Source organism: Euwallacea fornicatus, chromosome 23, assembly GCF_040115645.1.
Source record: "Euwallacea fornicatus isolate EFF26 chromosome 23, ASM4011564v1, whole genome shotgun sequence".
NCBI lineage: Eukaryota > Metazoa > Arthropoda > Insecta > Coleoptera > Curculionidae > Euwallacea > Euwallacea fornicatus.
In genome coordinates, this window is record NC_089563.1 from 340,697 (window position 1) to 363,486 (window position 22,790).

The 22,790-nt window shown below is 33.9% G+C and overlaps 2 protein-coding genes across 2 annotated transcripts; both read left to right on the top strand.

Moving 5' to 3' along the window:
* The first annotated feature begins 7,574 nt into the window (after positions 1 to 7,574).
* LOC136346539 (pancreatic triacylglycerol lipase-like) lies at positions 7,575 to 20,954 on the top strand. The gene is made up of 10 exons (XM_066295773.1): positions 7,575 to 7,806; positions 8,037 to 8,219; positions 9,156 to 9,421; positions 19,334 to 19,574; positions 19,634 to 19,746; positions 19,805 to 19,925; positions 19,977 to 20,288; positions 20,352 to 20,466; positions 20,521 to 20,724; positions 20,812 to 20,954. The coding sequence occupies exons 2-10, from the start codon at positions 8,042 to 8,044 to the stop codon at positions 20,888 to 20,890; spliced, it is 1,629 nt and encodes a 542-aa protein (XP_066151870.1). The 5' UTR covers positions 7,575 to 7,806; positions 8,037 to 8,041; the 3' UTR covers positions 20,891 to 20,954.
* Positions 20,893 to 22,253, top strand: LOC136346549 (serine/threonine-protein kinase Nek8-like). The gene is made up of 6 exons (XM_066295788.1): positions 20,893 to 20,957; positions 21,011 to 21,086; positions 21,159 to 21,423; positions 21,479 to 21,639; positions 21,691 to 21,841; positions 21,895 to 22,253. Exons 1-6 carry the CDS (start codon positions 20,948 to 20,950, stop codon positions 22,093 to 22,095), a joined length of 864 nt encoding a protein of 287 aa, XP_066151885.1. The 5' UTR covers positions 20,893 to 20,947; the 3' UTR covers positions 22,096 to 22,253.
* Positions 22,254 to 22,790: the final 537 nt, after the last annotated feature.

A 22,790-nucleotide genomic window follows, 5' to 3' on the forward strand; every position in this document is an offset into this window, starting at 1 on the left:
AGGGATTTAGAAAATTTCGAAGTTGTCTACATATACTGGGTGACATATTACAGAAAAGAGAACACCTCGTAAAAATGATTTTATTTTAATCATTTTTAGTATGCACGTTCTTTAGGCTCATCCCAACTACCTCGCGGTGAATCTCTTGGATTCCTTTAAATATTCCAGTAGACGGAACAGACATAACCCACTGGAGCTTAGCGACAGGTTCGACCTCTGATAGGAGGGGACTAAGATGTTAGTCACCCTTCAACCCTTCCTTTTCTTTTCATTTTTAGTTTCTAGTTTCGTTTTTTCTTTTCTGCAAGAATAGTTGCTTATTGTCCATATAATCTAAATTAGGATAAATTTTAACTTGTAAAAATAAACAAAAAAAAATGTTCTTTACGCTAAACAAATATTCCATTAAAAAATTGAATAAATTTAATTGTTAAAAACCAAAGAAAAAATTAATAATTGTGTTAGTCCTCGGCGGTATTTTATACATTTCCGTACAAGTCTAGGCATGGATCTAAAGAGGTGATTGATGTCCTCTTGGGGGATCTCATTGCAGACTAACTGGACAACATAACATAGCGCCGCTAGGGTGTGTGGAGGATGGAGTAAATTATTCAACTTTCTACCTACAATATCACATACATGTTTAATTGGTGAGAGGTCTGGAGATCGAAGTGGCTAAGGTAGAAAATTGATTGCATTTTGTTGAAAGAAGTCCAGAGTCTCTCTAGCCACAGGTGGTCGTGAATTGTTCTGCTGGAGACGTGTATTAACACGAGTTTCCACTTAAAGCACGAGATGAGGTTCCAGGACTTCTTGGGTGTGTCGTTGGGTTGTCATACTGCCTCTAACGAAAAGTAAAGTGACCTGTTACCATATGCAATAGCAGTCCAACCCATTACCCCGACAGTCTGGTGAACATGCCTCTGTATTGTGAACTAAGGATCTCGTCTTACACCTTGTCTTCTTCTAACTCTTGCTCGACTATCATACATACCCAATCAGAATCTCGATTTATCACTAAACACGATATTATCCCATTCTAGATTCTAATGTATTCGTTCTTTGCACCACTTCAGTCGATTCTGACGATTATTTAAGGTGAGGGATAACACAAGATGGGGACAGTAGAAAATCAGTCCGAAACTTCGTATCCAGCAATAAATGGTTCGGCTTCCAGTGGGTCAAACTCAGCAAACCATTGATTCGCCATCCACCTCGACGAAACGAACTTATCTTTTAGGGTCATAATTCGAAAGCTGTGATTTTAGTATTCTGTAGTTCTTCGGAATTGTCCGGTACCTCCCCTTCTGCCCGTTTGCTCTTCTTGGAACTATGTTTGACAACATCTCACTATAGTGTTTACAGTATAGTTCAATTTAGTGGCGATTTCCCTAAATGACCGACCAACCTCTTGTAGACCCATAAATTCGACCTCTCTCAAACTCGGTCAATTGATGAAAATTTCGCTGCATTCCGCGTTTAGGAATATTAGATTAATATAAAAGCGCATTATATACCAATAAATGATATTTGGCAGCCATATTGTTGATATTTTATTGGAATTTTTATAATAAAAAAAACTAAAATTCCCGACAACTCGTAAATACGTTGATAAATATAGTTGAAAATTTTATCGTTTTTTGTGTCCCTATATATAAACATTTATACCAAAAATTATTTAAACAAAACCATTTTTACAGGGTGTACTCTTTTCTGTGTCACACAGTATATTATCTATTTATTACTAAACATTATTATGTTATAATGTCGATTCACTCTCATGGCCACACCGATATCTCGACATAAATCCTTTGGATTTCTATCTATGGGGTCATATGTAAGAAATTAAACAAAGAGGCTATTAATATAAAAGGTTAGTTGTTTGATAGAATATAGACGGTTGTTGCGAACATAAGAAATCGTCCAAATAAGTTGATTCAGGTGAAAACTTCATTACTTAATCGTTGTAAAGCATGTATTCTTATAGAAGGAGGATATTTTGAGCAACTGCTATGATTTTTCAATGTTAACTGTCTCATTTGCGTAACTACTATTAATGAATAAGTAATGTGCAGATACTTTGAAGTCCTCTAAATCCTTAAATAGTAGAAATCGGATAAATATCTATATGTAGTATCGGGATTCAATGGGATATCAATTCCAATACTAGAGTAGATATGGGATGGTGGTTATACCTACGAAAGAAATCACAGTTCAAGAAACAAAAGCTGTAAGTGTGCGTTTATTAACTAAAGATAGAAGAACAAAAGGAAGAAGAGCAAACGGACCGAGGCCTGTCTCTTCTCAGTTCGTCGTTTCTGGGACTGCCCAGGTCAGCCTCTTCCTTTTTCCAACTCCCTTAACTGCTACCTGTCTTTCTGGGTTTCTCACCACCACTTGGTCACACCCGGGCACCAGATGTCCAGAGGATCATCACTCTAATTGTCTTAACATAATGTCTTTAAGGATGGTGACGCGGCATTGTGAAATGGAAAGAACGGATACATAAATTTAAGAAAATGTCGATGGTCAACTGAATTATGACCTGGCTTTGTGATCCTACATATATGAAGTTCTTTTCTTAAAGTGACCTCATTTTCCATCTGCCTCACTTTGTCAGTTAAATAAAAAAATCACCTTATATAGAGGGTGCATTGTATTAGTAGGCTAATCATCTAACTGAAGGTTCCTTATGCGAAAATAATTAGATTTTCCTTATAGATTTTTTTTCTTTTGTGGTTTATACTCATTAGGTAGGGTGTTGAAATTAGTAAAAAGAATCATATTTCCTATGATTTTGGTTAAAAAAAAATTGGAGAAACCATAAGGAAAATGGAAGGTCGTTTACAAGTTTTCCCTCATTTTTTTTTGTGCAAGTTAATGGGGCATTTGTTTAGTTATTAAAATTATTTGTTTCTTTATCTGGATTTTTTCATTCTTGTAAAGTTCTGATTTGCAACTGACTTCAAAAGATATTTCAACTTATTGCCCCCATTATTTATTTATTTAATTAACCACATCAAAAAGATGAAATTTTACAAATTGTCGATGAAAATTCGAGTATTACCACGAGAGTAATTGTTTTTCAAATGGAAAATCAAGGCATTAATAAGTACAACGTACACCAAGCACAAAATGTCAATAACGTGTGTTATGGCACTATATAGTAGATATAAATAAAAATGGGAGCTACATATTGGGAGGCAATAAGCTGAAACATCTTCTAAAGTAAGCAACAAATCAAAACTTTACGAGCATGAAGACATTCAGCTAAAGAAACAACTAATTTGAATAACTAAACAAATGCATCATTGGTGTGCATAAAGGAAATTAGGGGGAAACGCGTACAAGTCCTCCCATTTTCCCCACGGTTTCTACAATTTTTTTAACTCAATTCATAGGAAATGTGTACCTAATTGAATTATACATCATTGCACAATTTCATTAAAATATGGTAAGAAACACCCAGGGTATTTAGCAAAAGTAATTTTTTTCTAACTTCAACACCCTGTGTAGTAAGTAAAAAGCTCCAAAGAAAAAGCGCAATAAAAAAAAAATAGTTATTTTCCCATAAGAATTCACAGGTTAACGAATTGAGCTACTAATACGAGACACCCTGTATAGTGAAAACAATGTGGTTTTTTTTATATGTATTTAGTTTTAGGTTGTTTTTAAAACATTTTAAAAACAAATTGTTTTAAAGATAACAACTATGATTCAGAATACCAGAAATCATAAAAAGTCTCCACTTAGAAAATACAATAATTGGTCAGGTTAAAGGAGGTTTTGATACAAAATTAGATCCATCCGAGTAAGTTGTTAATTGGGTAAAACCAAGGGGGAATTATGAGATTTTCAAAGCGTTTCTTTTAGTGCATAATGCTTCTGTTTCTTAATAAGAACTTATTTGGACAAAATTTACATATTTTTTGACAATAAAGAATAATATAAAATAGAAAGTACGTATACGTCTATTGTTTCCTTAAGCAAGCTTACTATAGTTGAACATATGTACCTACTTACTATATTACATGGCAATATTTATTAATTTTATTCATTTATTACCATATATTAATTATTCCATATCTTATTTTTATTACATTATATACAGGGCTGTTCATTAGTGCGTTGAAGTTCGATATCTCAGTAAATATGAGTTTTACAAGGAAATATTTTATATAAAATTTTTGGGCTATTAAGAGGTATCTATTTTAAAATTATTTTCAAATGTACAGGGTCCGTCATAAAAGTGTGGTAGTATCAGCTATGTTTTTCTAAATAGGTTCCCCCAATTTTTTGTCATTTTTGGATTTATCGTCAAATTTTAAGATCAGGTTATGTAAAAGCCCTTATGTAAAAAAGTTGACCATTTCCGAATTATTTGGGAAAATTCTAAAATTTCGATAGCTGCAAGGTTTCACGGAAATCGGTACTGTGCCCTAACCGTTGTGAATGTCGGACTAGGTCTTGCGAGACTCCAAGAGGACCTAATAAGCTAAGACCTATTTTTATTAAAAAAAAAAAACATTTCCATAACCTGCTAAATAAACCTCCTAATTTGCATGATTTCAAACCCCAATAACTTGCTTATCTCAAATGGAATATCCCAATTTTCTGGACGGCGTCGTGTTTAGAATCCGAAAACTTACAATTTTTATTAGCATTACCCTATTTCTAAACCCAGCCATTTCTAAATTCCCGATAATTTTCCCTTTTTGGCTTCTAAATAAATCAAGTCAAACCGCTGACGTCATCATAGGCAAATGTTACGCAATGTCCAGTAACGTCCAGTTTCATTTTGACATTTTTCATACTTATCGATGGTTGTACAATCAATTTGTTTTCGGAACCGCACGTTAATTCTAATGTATTTTTCGTTAATATTACCATTTTAATTAGTAAGTATCAGGTGTATAAATTAATTCACGGCCTTTTTTTAACAATTTAGATTTTTATTTATAAAAAAAGAATTACAATTTAATCATCAAAATAATTGCCCTTACTTTCAATGCATTTCTGCCATTTATCAGGTAATTTTTGAATCCCATCTCGGAAGAAAGATTGTGATTTTGATTGGATAAAATCTTCCATTGTTTGATGGACTTCTTCGAGACATTGAAAGTGTGTATCAACCAGGTGATGTTGTAATGCTCGAAAAAGGTAATAATCAGAAGGTGCAAGATCTGGTGAATACGCCGCATGAGGGAGAACTTCCCAGCCCAACGCGGAGGTAATGTCAATGGTGTCTTTTGCCGTATGTGGTCGCGCGTTGTCGTGCAACAAGATGACTTGCCTTGTTCCACTACCATTAAAAGGTCTTTTTTCCTCAATAGCATCCCTCAATTTTATTAATTGGTCTTGATAACGGTTAGCAGTAATAGTTTCTCTTGGTTTAAGTGTCTCATAATAAATTACACCTTTAGAATCCCACCAAATACTAAATAACAATTTTTTTCCGTGGATGTTTGGTTTTACAGTACTTGCTGATGGTTCTCCCAGATAAACCCACGATTTTTTTTCTCTTAAGATTGTCGTACAATATCCATTTTTCATCTCCAGTAACAATTTTGCTTAAAAAGTCTTTTTTCTGAATCGCGTCAGTAGATACATTGCAATTTCGCAGCGCCGATTTTTGTTTTCTGGGCTAAGATCATGAGGTATCCAGTGACCTTCCTTTTGTATCCTCCCTAATTTTTTCAAACGTATCGAAATAGCTGGTTGAGTCATTCCGAGTGCATCAGCAAGCTCTTTTTGTGTTTGGCAGGGATTTACATTGAGTAAGTTCTCCAACTCTTCATCGTTAGCCTTTTTTGGTTTTCCGGGGCGTGTTTCGTCTTCAAGATCAAAATTTCCATTCGGAAACTTTTGAAGCCATTTTTACACGTATTATAAGATACAGCGTTCTCTCCCAAAGCTGAACAAATCATGTCTTGCGCTTCTGCAGCATTTTTTTTAAGTTGAAAAGTGAAAAGACGAGAGTGCCTTAAGCGCTGCTTGTCAGACGACATTTGTAACGTTCTTCATGGTTAGATTAATCAAATTAAGTGGTTTGATAGCTCACAGATGGCGCTTCAAAACGAACTATACAGTGTGGGCCACGAGTAACGCCTCGGAATTTCAAGGCAAAGCCAAGAGATTTTTGAACTGTTTCTTTTTTGAGGTGAATACAGACTAACTAGAGCTACATTTTAAAATTATTTTCAAAGTGTACAGAGTGTCCCAAACACATGTAATTGATCAAAGTTGCATTTTTTTAAATAGAATCCCCTGTATATTATATAATTTTTGAACTCGACCATTAAAATAAAGTATTTTAATAAATTAAGTTGTATTAAGGTTTATGGTATCTAACTCTAGCAGTTTTTGAAATAATTCAGTTTTTGTCAAGATGCAAGATAATTTTCAACACCCAATCTCTCATCCCATATTTAAGTTTTTAAAACAAAATTTTAATAGGAAGCCATCAAGGGACCAAATTTTGTACTGTAAGTTTCAAAAAGTCGGCGAATTGTACAGGGTGTTCTAAAAATAGCGCCAAATTCGTTCAACTTTTAACTGTTAATAACTTTTTTAATTTAAATGGAACACCCGGTATGTTATTTAACTGTTAGATGCGAAATTTATTTATCTATCGAATATCATTAGGGTTCCCAATACTTAGATTTACTCATTTTCGCAAAAAACATACATTTTTATAAAAATATCTCAATTCACAATTTTAACATTATGCCATATGAAATTGCTAAGATATCCATGCAATTTTGACAATTAGAAAAAAATGTAAATTCAAAGAGGTGTTTTAACCAATTTTACCAAAGGGCCGAGAATTAATTTATACACCTAATAAATAGGGTTTTTCTGGTAAGACTGCAACTGTGTCCTGATCGAAATGGACGACAATTTGAGACTTTGTTGTGATCACCTTATTTGCATAAAAATAAAATAATTGTTCATAGTTTAAGGATTTTTCGATTCTGAACGCGATGTCATCGTGGAAATGAGGGCATTCCATTTGAAATAAGCAAATTATTGAGATTTGAAGTCATACATCTCCAGAGACTTATTTCGGAGGTTATGATTTTTTTTTTATTAAAACACGTCGAAACGTAGCTTATTAGGTTCTCTTGAAGCCCCAGAAGGTTGATTCCGAAATTCGTAGCGATTAGAGAACAGAATCGATTTCCGTGAGGCCATGCTCATGTCAAAATTTTCAAATTTGCCCGAATAACTCGAAAACGGTAAATTTTTTAGATAACACTCTTTGTATAATCTGACCTTAAAAACCGATACAAAATTCGAACATGGCAAAAAAATAGGGGGGGTTGGTGCTACCACGCTTTTATAACGGATACTGCACACTTAAAAATGATTTTAAACCAACCCCACATCTCTTAATGACTAAAAACTTGTATGTGAAATATTTCCTTCTAAAATTCATTTTTAACGAGATATCATACTTCGACGCACTAATTAGTAATCTCGTATAATTACAATAATTTAATTAATTTATTACCATATACTGTACAGCAATACAGGTACTCATACATATGTATGAGTACTTGTATTACAATATCAGGATTAGCGACGACCAGAAGAAAAGTGAAAGTTGTATAGAGAGTATTCTAGTTGCAATTATTACCGTCAGTACCGTCAGTGATGATATTCTGGTCTTAAGCGACAGAAGAGTGTAAAATGTTAAGTCGCTTTAAGGTGGTTTCGTTTCGCGGGATATTTCTGTGTTTTGGATCTGATTTGATTCATATGTGTGTCCTTAAATAAGGGACAAAATTTAAATAAGCCACTTAGGTAAGAAATTATTCTTCACTTAAGAAGACATCTACTAGTATAAGCTCACAATGTACCGGCTCGAAGAAATACGCCATCCTTGAACAGAATGGAGAGATTAATGAATGATGACTCGCAATTCTGACAAAAAATTTAATTTCGAAATAATCTTGAGAATAACTCTGTAGATCACTGCTAATTTATACATAGAATCGCTACCATTTTATTATTCTATGTGTTCTCTATTTCAGACAAAATGATACTGAGAACTACGTTGATGTTCGTACTGACATGTGCGGCGCTTACGAATGGGCAGCTTTTTTCACATCCACGTTTTGCTCAGTTTCCAATAAAAGCTGCTCAAAAATTGACAGAAAGACTCAGAGAGAAACTTAATCAGTACAGGGAACGGACGACGCAAATGATTTGTTATGGTAAGTTAATTTAATCTTGAAGGAGCAATTTGACAGGGTCCTTAACCTGAACTAACCATAACTAATGTGAAGAGGTGTCAACGTTTTTATTTAAAATAAATTTCCACATTGTGCACGAAGATCGCCTGCTAAAACTGAACCTTAAATCAACCCTTCGTTTGTGAGGGAAATAACGCACAATTATCAACATAGCAACTAGTCACCAAAGTAAAAATTATCATTCCTTTTTATTAAAAATTTTGCCGTACATGATTGCCTTGAAAATCACGTTACCCAATAAGTCTATTTCGCAGTTTTGCCATAGTGGTTGTTATTTAATGGGTTTTGATTAAAGGTGGGTCAGGGCTACGGGACTAGATACACTAGACGTGCAAACCATCAATGCATTTTAAGCTTAATATTATACCTTCGAGAATTAATGAAATTGCCCAAAAATGTCGAAACACTCAATAAAAAAATAGCTAAATGTGCAATATGGGAGTTGAAAAATACAATAATTACAACTTGACTATCGCAATTTTGTTCTTACACTTATGCGCCGCGACTAAATGGGAAATAAAAGTGGTAAACCAGAGATAAAGTGTAAGTCTGCATTATGATACAGCATTGTTGGTCACTGTTATAGCTAACAACATCAGATCTATAAAAAATTATGTAATATCGAAGAAAACTGCTGTATAATTTTAAATCGAGTGCATGCAGAAATAAGTTATAAATTACTTAATAATAATAATGAAGCGCATTATATTATTACTTTCCTTAGAGGTAATTAAAATATTGACTTAATAGTCCCCACATACATGAAGCATTCAAAGCGTGTCTTGCTAAACTTTCATACAATCCAAATTCACATTTTGCCAACTAAGCCTCATTACGCAACAATATTATTAACCAATAATCTTTATACGCATTTTTTTTAATTACATGCAATTACAGACGTGGTAGGATGCTTTAGTTTACCGCACAAAAACTCACCCCTGCAAAAAGTACCGGATGATCCAAGATTTCTGGATACGAAATTCTATTTATTCACCAGGAAAAATACATCCTTGGCAGAATTGCTATATTACGGGGATGAAGGAAAGTCCTTAAGGGAATCCACCTTCAACGTATTTAAACCTTTGAAGATTTTAATACATGGATACACTAGCAATTGGAACGAGAAGGGAGCTCTTATTGTCAAGGATTCGTACCTCAAACTTGTAGGTATTAAAATTACTATGGAGAATTGGAAATAAGGAAAAAGTTGGAAATCATTTTTGCGGGGGAGCTTTCAGTTTTTTCCAAATTTTGATTTCCAGGCGAGACAATAACCTAAACTGTGTAACGATATTTTGCTTGAGGTTATACAGTTTGTCCTCTCCTAGAGAAAGCCCCAGTAAATTCCTCATGTCCCAAACAGCAAAAATGAATAAAGGATTCCATGCGAAAACATTTTTACTGATTTCTTTAACACGACATTGAGCCACTATAGTTGACTATAAGTATACACTTGGTGATAAGTATACATTTCGGTATACCTATTGTGAAAGTTTATTATCTTAGTTTCACTGGTATTGAATGTTTGGCAATAAAATTGACCATGAGACATCGACCATTGAAACGATGCAAACATAAGAATTTGTAACACTTTATTGTGTATTGTAAAACTAACAAAAGCATAAAATTTCTTAATTGAAAAATATTAAAATTCACTAAAACTGTATAGTACGTGCGCATAGTCCATCATATATACAGGGCGTTTTTTTGGTATGCCTACCATTGCTATCTTCAAAAGGATGGGTTACAACTTTGGTTAAATTAGATGAAAGCAGCCCCTCGTGTAGCTTATTATGGAAAACGCGCCAAGGTTGCCACATTTTGTGTGGTTTCCTAGATATTTGTCAAAATACGAAAACAGCCCAAAACTTCAATCCCTTGTGCTTTGTAAACTGTTTGTGACAGAAAAGAAGTCTCAATTACAAAGTTGCACAACTTTTTACTGTCTACAAAACGACATATTGAACATCATTGTACAGCGTTTAACAACTAAGTAATGGTTATTAGCTTCATTATTTTAAATACGGACCTGGAATTTTCGTTTCATATTTCGAAAGCACTTTTTATTCCTCACACACTCGTGCATAATTTATTTACATTTATTAATGTTTCAACCCGAATAATTCGCCATCAGACTATTTTTTATTTACCTTTTTAAACTGCATTACACACTTTACTTTCTTATCAACCTATAATTATCCTAACTAGTCAGTGTTTCCTGTTTTCCCTTAGACATAACCGTATATTATTTATAATTTTTTTTTTTATATTTCCATGCGTTCTGAGTGTAATGCTTTAATAGGAAAATCTATTTTATTTTTAAGTCGTCAATATTTTCTGGTGTAGTTTAGTAAACTTTTTCTTTAATTATTCCCCAAATAGAAAATTCGATTACAGTCGTATCGGAAGAACGAGGTGGCCATAATATTGGGCCGTCTAGCGGTTAGGTTTCAAGTTGTTCAAAAACCTCCGGCAACGACGATGGCAGTGAACAGGGGCCCTGTCTCGTCGGAAATATTGAAATTGTGCAAAAACATCTATCAAATCTTGAAAACCGTTTTCCAAAAAATGTAGGTACATACAGTAGTGGTCAAAATTATAGCAACTCTTTAAAATTTCAAATTATTTAGACTTAACGGCCTAAATTCAAAATATGTTTTGAAAATATGATTCTACAATGACTGTTGATGATTGAAGTATATAACAATAAAACAATAACAATTTGTATACAAAAATAAAAAAATATATTCATTTCGACCTGGACAAAAATATAGCAATTTTTTCAAAATAATTATAAAGAGTAATAAAACTTCAACAAATTACAAAAGAATTGTTCAATAATGAATATTTTGCATAAAACCCTCGCTGCTGAATAACTTCTGCACATCTTCGTGGCATTGAATTTATTAAATTGTTGATGAAATTGTTATCAATACTCTTCCAGGCTTCTTGAAGTGCCTGAAATAAATCCTGTAAATTGGAATATGTATTATTCCGAATTTTATTATCCACATATTCCCACAAATTTTCTATGGGATTGAGATCGGGAGATTGCGATGGCCAAGCAAGAACTTCTATCCTTTCCTCTCTAAACCATTCTGAAACAAGTTTCGATTTATGTCTGGGGTCATTATCTTGTTGGAAAATGCTTCTTAGTGGCATGGTTTCTTCAAGATATGGTTGTAAATGATTCCTGAGGATATCTCGGTACATGAACCGATCCATGCGACCTTCTATTTTGTGAAGTCGAGCCATACCAAAACTAGAGAAACAACCCCAAACCATAATCGAACCTCCTCCATGTTTTACGGTTGGTAAAACAAACTTTTTTTGCAAGCTTGGGCCTTTGGGTCGTCTAAAGTATGATGGGTCATCACTTTTAAATAAGTTAAATTTGGACTCATCGCTGAAAACTACCAATTTCCACTGTTCAGATGTCCAGTGTTGATAATTCTGCGCGAACTGAAGTCGGGCTTTTACGTTCTTCTTAGACAGCAATGGTTTTTTCGCTGGTCGCCTACCAAATAATCCATTTTCCACTAATCTTCTTATGGTCTTGGAACTGATATGAGCTAGGCCCGTTTCCTCTAAATGTGATTTTATATGCGTGGATGATAGTAATGGATTTTTTTGACACATCTGAATTATCCATTTATCAGTTTTTTTTGTAATTTTCCTTGTGCGTCCTGAATTTTTTACAGCTGCTTCACTTCCTGTTTGTCTGAATTTGTGAATAATTCGAAATTCAATTGACTTATGCACACCCAAACTCTTTCCAATTTCGCTTTGCCGTTCGCCACTTTTATACCGCTCAATGCTAATTTTCCTGATCTGTAATGAGATTGTTTTACCTCGACCCATAATGGAAATCGTCGATTTAATTTAGAAATAAGACGTCTTTAAACACACAAGTGTGGAAATCAAGTGAAACTTTAAAATTCCAAGAGTTGCTATATTTTTGTCCGGTATTGAAAAAATATGTCTTGATAGTTTCTTATAGGAATTGTTGATATTTCATTTGGATGCATTTTAAACATCAACGGTTGTGGAAGATAAATAATAGAAAAACATATATTGGGTTTAGCCGAATAGATACATTTTATTTAAATTTTTTAAAAGTTGCTATAATTATGATCACTACTGTATCTCCAATCAAAAGATTTTCGAAGAAAAATAGACCGGTAACGTTGGTAATTAATACTCCAAGTCATGCATTAACCGAAACCTTTCCAAAAATGCTGTTTCCCTATGAAGATGTTGATATCCATATTATTTTTTTGCAGATGTTCCCATCATGTCTCCGTGAACGTAATAACCATCTGTAAACCGTGTGCCTCCTATCAAAATCAGTTCTTCTCAAATGATGGACTTTTCGAACTCGATAATGTGTAAAACCATTTCGACGTTAAATTTTTCTAGCCGGTATCACAGATGCATCAGTTTTTTGCTGGATTTCGCTTAGAGATACGTCATTATTATTAAAGTTTATGAAATTGATAAATCCTAAACAACAAAACGATAAAGGAGCAGAAATAATTAATATTTGCTTGACTTATGAGCTATTAGGGTTTTCGTTAATGCCATTAAAACTGTGGCGACGTTCTAGCGGTTTCCTTAAACAGCTCCACAGGGGGCCATTTTTATCTCACTTAATCGAACCTGTAGCTCTCACCTTTTCGGAGATAACAATGGTAGGTATATCAGAAAAAAACACAATGTATGCAATAATGGCAGTAAATTTTCAAACAGTTTTTTTTATCAAAAAATGTTTCAAATAAAAGTTACAAGACTAATTTATTATTAGTTTTTCACGACCTTGAACTTTTTTTCTTGTCCCATATTCATCCAACGAAGTCCGAAATTTGTTTTTCAAATGTGACCCTCTATTTCTGACTTGTTTTATGGAATCTACACTCATTTGCGCACACGGACATGTCAATATTTATATGGGTTTGATAAAAAAAAAATCGATTTTTTTTATCAAAAAAAATAAAATAAAAAGGAATCACCCATATCAACTAACTACTCAAGGAGAGAACGACGAAGCATTCGTTTGTATTAAAAATACAGCGCCGGGAAAATATAACGTAAAGAGCAAAGTGCTGAAGAACCTAACTAAATAAACGCACGAACTCATATTGAACTTAATGAACGGGAATATTGGAACGAACACGTCACCAGAGATTTGGGAAATGGAAATAACAGTATCTATTCCTAAAGGCAAACTGGACAATACACAAATACAAAACTACAGACTTATCACTTTACTGCCGGTGTTTAGTAAAGTATTTGAAAATATCATAAAAACTAGACTTCAAAAAATTGTCGTAAAACACATTCCACCATACCAATTTGACTTTAAATCTAAACACTCGATGGTCCATACACTTTTTGTGTTGACCAATAACATACAAATTACACATCTTAATAACAATAAAGCTGCATGTCTCTTCATAGACGTAAATAATAGTTTCAACAGTGTGTGTGTGACCCAAAGGACTGCTACACAAACTACACAAATTTAATACACAAAAATACTTATTAAATACAGTAAGAAATTTAATCAAAAACAGAAAACTAGAAGTACGCACAGACAATATTCTCTCCTTTACCTTTTCCCCTGAACAAGGACTCCCATGGGGATCGCCACTCTCGCCATTACTTTACAACATACCGTATGATCCAAGGAGATGAATCGCCCTTATAACTTTTTTGTTTTTAAATTTAAAAAGTTGAAATTTATAACCTTTATTCAGCATTTCCGGTTAAACCGGAAATGATCTCAACTTTCAATTTTTAAACGTAATCCCCTATAAATTTTTACTTTTTTAAAGTCTCGAGGTCATTTTTAGTCCAAAAATATGTCATTAATTTTGTTTTTATTGATATGTTGTTAATATTTGAGAATGCCATCAACGGCCTTCCAATGCTGCGCGACTTCATGCGGAAAGGTTTCTACATAGGAATCATCCAGGCCACCACTATTTTAAAAAATTAGTGAATAAAATAAAAACAGGAAATGCTAATGAAGAAGAAAAAAAGCACAATTTCTACAAGTAGAAACATTTTATTCTTTTGTTCTGTTATTGGGAAGGCGACCATAATGTACTCTACTTCCAATGTATTTTTTTCAAAATTTGACTGTTTTTCGTGAATTAACGGTTCATTTATAAACGAACATGTGTTTGGTATTAAAAAAATCAGTAAAAAATTGTCTCTTAAAAATTGCAAAGAGCCACCATGTAGCTATTTGAAAGCGGGAGATAAATGGAAAAAACTGTTTTTCGGTATTTCAACTGCTTACAAAAGAAAAAGTACTCAATGAAAGGACAAATTAGTATTTTTCCCCATAATTCTAAGCTAAAATTTTACCTAATACGTGTGTCTCGGTGAGGTAAATCGACATGAAAACACCACAAGAAAAAAAAACATTTTTTTAGTGACATATTTTTAGACTAAAAATGATATCTAAATTCCAAAAAAATAAAAATTTATAGGGTATTACATTTAAAAATAGAATGTTGAGGTAATTTTCGATTAAACCGAAAGTGCTAGATAAACGCCATTATTGTCAGCGAATCGACTTTATTCTCTTAGAGATTCTCTTCAAATTTCAACTTTCTAAATATAAAAACAAAAAGTTATAAATGCAAGAGCTTTTCTTGAATAACCCGTTATACTGTTATGATATATACAACGCACGAGACAAAAACGGCTTTAACAAAACAGCATATATACTACAATATGCTGACGACACGGTACTTGTACACGACAAAACCACCGTAAAAGCGGAAGAAAAACCCCAATCATTAACGGACAACACAATGACTTCGTCTTACGGATGGAGACCAACGCCGAATGCCACAGAAAATCAGCTGTTACTACAAAACCACCATATTCAGTTTTAAAGCCATTAAAGACTACTCCCCTACAAAAGCATCAGATGGTCATCAAACTGTAAAGACGTAAAAAACCTGGGGAACATAATAGACAATAAGTTAAAATTCACTAAACACGTACAAAAAGCAAGATCATAAATCATCGAAAGAACGAAACACTTAAGAGTACTGATATGTAACGATAAGGAAATTAAGACGAACACGGCCATTAAAATCTACAACTCCTTCTGCAGACTGCTTCTGGACTACGAATATATACTGAGAGCAAATGCTACGGACAAAATAAGAAAACACATATAAACCACGGAAGAGATAGCGCGAAGGCTAGTAACAGAGATAAGACACCTCGAAAACCCTCTTCACAACCCATTCAATGAATTCTTATATGAACAGCCACAAGTGCCTAAAATAAGGGAAACACTATCACAATCACAAATAAACTGGAAAAACAATACTCATAATTGGACTATACTCAACCCCCATACATAGTAAAACATACGAGACAATAACGATACAAATCTCCTCCCACGACCCTGTTGAAGCATTGTTATCAAAACACAATGCTTTCCTTCGCATGCATTATTTTCTCGTGTGAATATACAGGGTGTTCATAATATCACGCATAAATTAGTTTTTCCTGAAGAAAGAATTTTTTTCAAAAAATTCTCGAATACATTAATTTTGTTTTAAAGAAGTAATTTTTGTGAGCGTCAACCGTATACAAAATATGACGGCACCGACAATTTTTTTTATGGAAATATCCGATTTTTTTCACGCAATGTGAACGTATGTCGTTTCTACTTCATGACTATGCAAAATAATCAATATATCGAAAAAATAAAATTTTAAATTTGGAAATAAATTATGTACTTCAATTATGTTAACGTAATGCAAATGTTTTTGTTGTAAATCTAAATCAGTGCCCAGACCGCGTGATTCTTTGATTTCTTTGAACTGAAAAATTTATTTCTGGATATAAACAATTCAAGAGTAATCAACGCAAATTTATGACTTCTGCAAGATGAAAATTCACTACACTATTCGGTCATTGTTCACGAATATCCTAATCAGATATGTCGGATGATCCGGAAGACGTGGTACATCGAGTGGTTGCCGAGATGTCCAGATCTTAGTCCGTTCGATTTTACAAATTAAATGAAGCAGTCTACTTTCAAATTTAAAATTTAATTTTCTCGAATTTTTAAGGGATAATATACCAATAATTTTGCACAGTCGTAAAGTAGAAATGGCATACTTTCATATTTCGCGAAAAAAATCGGAGGTCGTCATTCAAGAAATACATCGATGACGTCATATCTTGCACAAGGCTGACGTCACTAACACAAACAATATATATCGCAAAAAAATACTTCTTTAAAACAAAATTGAAATATTTAAGGATTTTTTTGAAAAATTTCAACCTTCAGAAAAAAGTAATTAATACATGACTTGTGTGTAGGCGTCTTGCCTGATCGATTACATATCACCGACGCCACGAGTCCTCAAGTCATCTAAATTATTAATCCTTATCAACTCAATGTTTGAAATGGTTCAAACGAAAAAGTTCCAGGGATTTAAATCAGGTGATCGAGCTGGCCATTCTATTTCACCCCGACGAACAATCCACCCATTTGAACCGAACAGATTTAAAAATTTTCTGATTTTCAGTTCGAAGTGAGGGGGTGCTCTGTCTTGCTGGTACTATGCTTCATTAATACCATCGCCATAAATAAATCGTAATACCGGTAAAATTTATTGTTCTAATAACTGAAGATATTTTATGATAATTAAATTAACATCGATGATAAAAGGTTTAATTAAATTATTGCCTACGACGCCCTCCCACGGATTTATTTTTCGATGTCTTGTGAATGGACTTCTGCTATCCACTAAGGGTTCCGTCGAGTCCAATGATGACAATTATTCCTATTTAAAGATCTATGTAAGCTCAATTTGGCTTCAGCTGAGAATAAAATTTTGTTTGAAAAATTAGCTTTTGCTTCAGAAATCCTTGTCAAAATTTCGCAAAACTGCATTCTCCTATAAAAAATCATCCTCGCTAAGTTCCTGCACTAAGAGAACCTGGTAGGTATGAAATTTTTCTTTCTTTAAAATCCTGCCCACCGACACTTCGGATATTAGCTGGTCTATGGCCTCAGTCGTTTCAAGATCTTTTAGATTTGTTTTCCACAGCTTATAGAATATCTAGCGCGGTATCACCAACTGTGACTTGTCTTGGACGCTTCCAGTTTGTATATATATTTTTTATAACTTTGACCTCACAAGACTGTGATATGGGTGGACGATTGGGGTACACACCATTAAAGATTGTCACAACATTTTGTTGAGTCCATTTTGGACCTTCATACCCAATCATCACTAACAAATCAATACTCTCTTTTTCCATCAAATGCACCATTTTTACCAATACTAATGTATGTATACATAAAATGACTGAGAAGATAAATATTGAAATTTCCAGAATGATATTTATTTGATGTTTAAAACATACAAAGGGTGTTTTTGTTTTTTGTTTTTCTGACTGAGGTTACTTTTTATGGTAAAATGAGGAAAACCATTTTTTTTCTTGATTTTTTTTATCAAACCTTAATAAAATTTTATGTTTTTTATGTGGAAATAAGTGTAGATTCCATAAAACAAGCCAGAAATAAATGCAAGGTCGCATTTAAAAAACAAAAGTTGAACTTCGTTGACCTTTTCTGGAGCAAGAAAAAAAAGTTTAAGGTCATCAAAAAGTGTCCACAAAGTAGCCTTGAAACGTTTATTTGAAACATTTTTTGACAGAACATTATACAAATTATAGTTTACTTAAAATACATACATACGCACTACGAAGAAATAAGTCCGGCGCCATATTGGCCCAGTTTGTCTCAGAAGTCTCATATTTATTAATTGCATTCAAAAATATCTTAACTTGATCAGACCATGAAGATTCTCTCGGTTGATCAAATTAAATTCTAAAATATTTTCTGGACTTTGAAGCAATTGGTCCATAGAATTTTTTTACATTTTGTCCACATCTTCGGTGGACATTCTCAGAGATGATAGGGCAATAAACGAAGAGATCTATCTTGCTCCAGGATGATGACTGAGGCTCAACCTAGATCGCATGTCGTATTTATGGGTATATCATCTGGATGGTTGCGCACATTGGGGAAAGAGGCTTCAGTGCGCATGATATATGATGAAACACGTGCCTCAAATATAGGTTGAGAGCCGCAATTTCTTTCTTGTTATTGAAGTTGACATGTCCGAGGGTCTCGATGATTTTTCTGATCAGTTTACGGTAATTCTATTGGCATTGCCCTAAAATGTCCAAGTCGATGAGAACAACCTGATGACCTGACTGACCTTCTGAAATTCGTTACAACTGACTTCTCCGCTTGCTCCAACTTACAACTTCTTTTATACTCCACGGCCCAGCATTTATATTTCGTTTTGTTATGCCAATTGGACATAATTCTGTAAAATTCTGGTACTGACCAAAGATTTTGTTCATCTTTGGGCATTCTCAGACTCTGGTGAGTTGGTTTCAAACGGTTTTGATACTATGTTTTTCCAATACCTTCCCGATCATATGCGTGACTTTGTGAAAGTAAGAAAGGCAAGATCTGAACCCGTTTTTCTTCTTCAGTCCAAATTTCTCTTAGTCCAAGGCCCCTCTCACCATGGTTTTAAAGAACAGACACGTCATCTACATGTAAAAATCGCCACGTAGGTTTCTTCACCGCTGTGGCCAAAGAAGAGAACCTTTCCCTTTGTAGAAGAAAAAAAGCTCAAATCCTTTTCAAGAAGGTGAGCATATTACCACAATTTTAATAGCACTAGCTTAAATCACTAGAAAGGCTATTGAAATCGAAACAACCCAGATTATAAGGATGTACTGAGCCATACTTTGCAGCCTCTCTCACCAACACACACCCTCGTGCACACAGAATAAATACCATAGACAATCCAGTTGCTTCCTCAGCCACCGCCGAGAAGCTTAAGAGACATCTTTGCCCGTTGCGTCATCGTCTTTGATAATGTCCACCGCAGCTGTCCATGAATCGCAAGGAAAAATTTTTCTTGAAATTTATTTAAAAACCCACAAAATATAGAATTTATTTTGATTGGCATTGAAAGTCTTCACAGTTGATTTATAATTAATTTCAGTACGATTGTAATGTGATCCTCGTTGATTGGAAAATAGGAGCTCGAGGGCCACACTACACATCAGCAGCTGCAAATACCGAATTAGTAGGAAGAGAACTTGGTATCTTGCTGCTTACCATGGTTGAAAGTGGTCTAAATCCAAAGAACATCCATTTAATTGGATTTTCTCTTGGAGCTCATGTAGCTGGAACCGCATCTGAAACACTTAAACTAAAAAATCACTTGATTGGCAGAATAACTGGTAACTGACCGTACATTTTTAATTACAAACATAATTACTAGTTTTAATGATGTTTTTAGGACTCGACGCCGCAAGTCCCTTATTCAGACGCAATCACTTTAGAGAGAAAAATAAGAAGTTGGACAGGAGTGATGCCGAGTTTGTCGATGTTTTACATACGGATTCAAGTCCAGTATGTATCAAAATGGAAATTTTTGTAGAAGACAAAAAAGTTAAAAGTGAAAATTCAGTTCGTTACAGATGGATTTGGGCTGTGGGAGCCAATCGGGCATGTAGATTTTTTCCCAAATGGGGGTCAACAACAACCAGGATGCAAAGATGCGAGAAGCTCCATAGTGGATACGTATTTGGGTAAACATGCAAGTTAGTCCTAAATTAGTTTTAAAAATCTTGAAATTTCAGAAGGAGGCACCTTAACCCGAGACTCGGCATGTAGCCACATACGAGCCTTTCAATTATTCTCGGAGACTATAGTAAATAAAGCGAACAATCTGAACCAAAAGGACAAGAATTATTGCCAATTTACGGCATATAATTGTCCAGGAGGCATGCCCTCCTACGAAAAAGGACACTGTTTTCCTCTTTTGCAAAAATCTACTTCGTCCATGATGATTAATCCTATGTACAAGGTGGACGAAATCGGTCAGTTTGGGGAAGATGTTAAGGGGGAGGGCATTATGTATTTTTCCACTAGAGAATCTAGCCCTTTTTGTGGTAATTCAATTGAAATTAACTCAAATAAAATTTATGAACCAGAGATTAATGTTGTTATTTTAGGGACGCAACTGCAAGCCTCAGTTCATGTATCGCCTAAGACTACGTCAATAAAGGGTGTTTTGCAAATGGTCCTATTTTACCGCAACATTTCCATAATTTTTCAAGTAGAAACAAAGTATGAATGTATTCATATAACAAATGACATTAATGCTCTACAAATGCATTTTAGCACCCAAGACCTAGTGATGAGCGGCTCAAGGATGAATGGACGAGCAGTGGCAGAGTTTAACTCATTGGATCCTACAAAAGTAAGAAACATTCATACCAATTTGCATTTCTTTAACATAGACGAGGAGAGCACAACCAATCATACGTTAAGAAGTTCTACTCTTTTCACGGATAAGATAATTATTCGGGACATGTACGGAAACAGGTACGTTATTACAAGTAGAAGAAAACTTAAGGCATTCTTTAAATAAATAATCATATTAAATTTTCTAATTTTGAATTTCAATTTCAGCTGGCAACATTGCGAAAAGGACCTCATGATCAGCGATACCAATCCGAAACGAATAATTTTAAGCAGTAAAATATGCTAATATAAAAAATACATGTGTATTTTTCCTATTTGTGATATTTGTTAATAAAAAATTGGAATGGATAGTGGTGCTGTGTATGAATTTGATTTATGTTTTAAGGATTAAATTTAAATTTTCTAGTAAACTTCCACTTAAGAAGAAAACATAAAATGGAATTTTACGACATTTTAGAGCAACTTGGTCGCGGTACCTTCGGGTAAGTACTAAAATCTTAGCTTCAACTCTTAAAGAAGATTTTGCTGAGATAAAACTCCCTTTATCCATATAGAGTTGTATACCTTTGCCGAAAGATGCATAACAAAGAAAAATTGGTAATAAAGCAGATCCCAATTGAACTTATCGGAGGCGATCAGAGCAAGGCCAAAAACGAAGTGGCAATCCTCAGATCTCTGAGCCATCCGAATGTTATCCAGTACTTCGACAGTTACATGCAACACCAATCTTTTTGCATTGTAATGGAGTACGCAAGTCATGGAAATTTGCAACAATTTATAGATGAAAGAAGGAAAACTCTGAGTTATTTGGATCCGCAGGTGGTGAAAAAATTGGATGAGTGTTTATCAAGAGAAAAATTTTAATTTTTCATAGTGCGTGATGAATTTTATCTGCCAAATAATACTAGGACTTCACCACATACACGAAAAGGGAGTTGTGCATAGAGACTTAAAGAGCGAAAATATCTTCATTACCGGTTTAAGAAAAGACGTATTAAAAATCGGCGATTTTGGAATTTCCAAACTACTGGCAAAGTGAGTAATGCACTTCGGCAAACATTTCAGTCATCCTTTACTTACTTGCAGTAATTATTTGGCAAACACCATAATCGGAACTTGCAATTACGCAGCTCCAGAGATTTGCGATGGTAAGCCCTATAACAACAAAACAGATATATGGGCACTTGGTTGTGTTCTTTACGAACTATGTGAATTGGACAAAATGTTTCAAGGACCTGTAAGTTCAATAAATTGAATTTTTAACTCATAACAACGCATTATTGTTTCCAGATATCAAATATAGTGCTTTCAATTGCACGGGGTACTCTCAAACCCATCAACATAAAATACGGCAAACAAATGCAGGAATTGTTGAATTTACTTATGAAGCCGGATCCAGCAGAAAGGCCCGATACTACAGCGTTATTAGCATTAGCAGATATATTTCCCACTCTGTACGCTCAAATTCTCAATTTAGGATGTATTTTTTAAATCACCAGTGTTTCATTAAGTGTTTTAAGTATGTGATTGATATAGTACATCATTACTTTTTAAATGTTTAATTCAAGTCAGACCTATTTAAAAATATTTTATTATTATTCTTATAGATTTTGGCTTATTTTAATATAGTCTTTAATGAAATTCATAAATATCTATCACAATTATTTTGTATCAGTAAAACCAAATTCTACCTATGTTTGCAAACTATAGATTTACAAAATATGTCAACAAAAATAGGGAAAAATGTTCCACTACTGAGACGTTCCACAATGAGGTATATATAACGATGCATGCTTCATATGGCCCGAAAAAGTTAGTCATTTTGTTTAATAAAATTATTTCTACTGAAAATACTGTAAACCTTTTGTATTTCAGGAATATTCTACAAACTGTGATGGTGACTAGACATTACTAACGAGTAGGTAAGACTTTCAACATGCTATAAAAGAACAACTACTTAAGTAGATACGTATTCTGATATAAATTTCATATAATTTAATCTTATATCTATTTGCTTAAACTCGGCATTTAAAACTAGTGAGCACATTTTATTGTCGAATTCGATTGTTCATTTATTGTTTTATTTTATTTTGAATATCACCTCACACTAAAGAAAAAACGCCATTTCCCACCCATTGAGATTTTCAGAGTTTCACATATTTTATATATTTACAATCCAATCACTT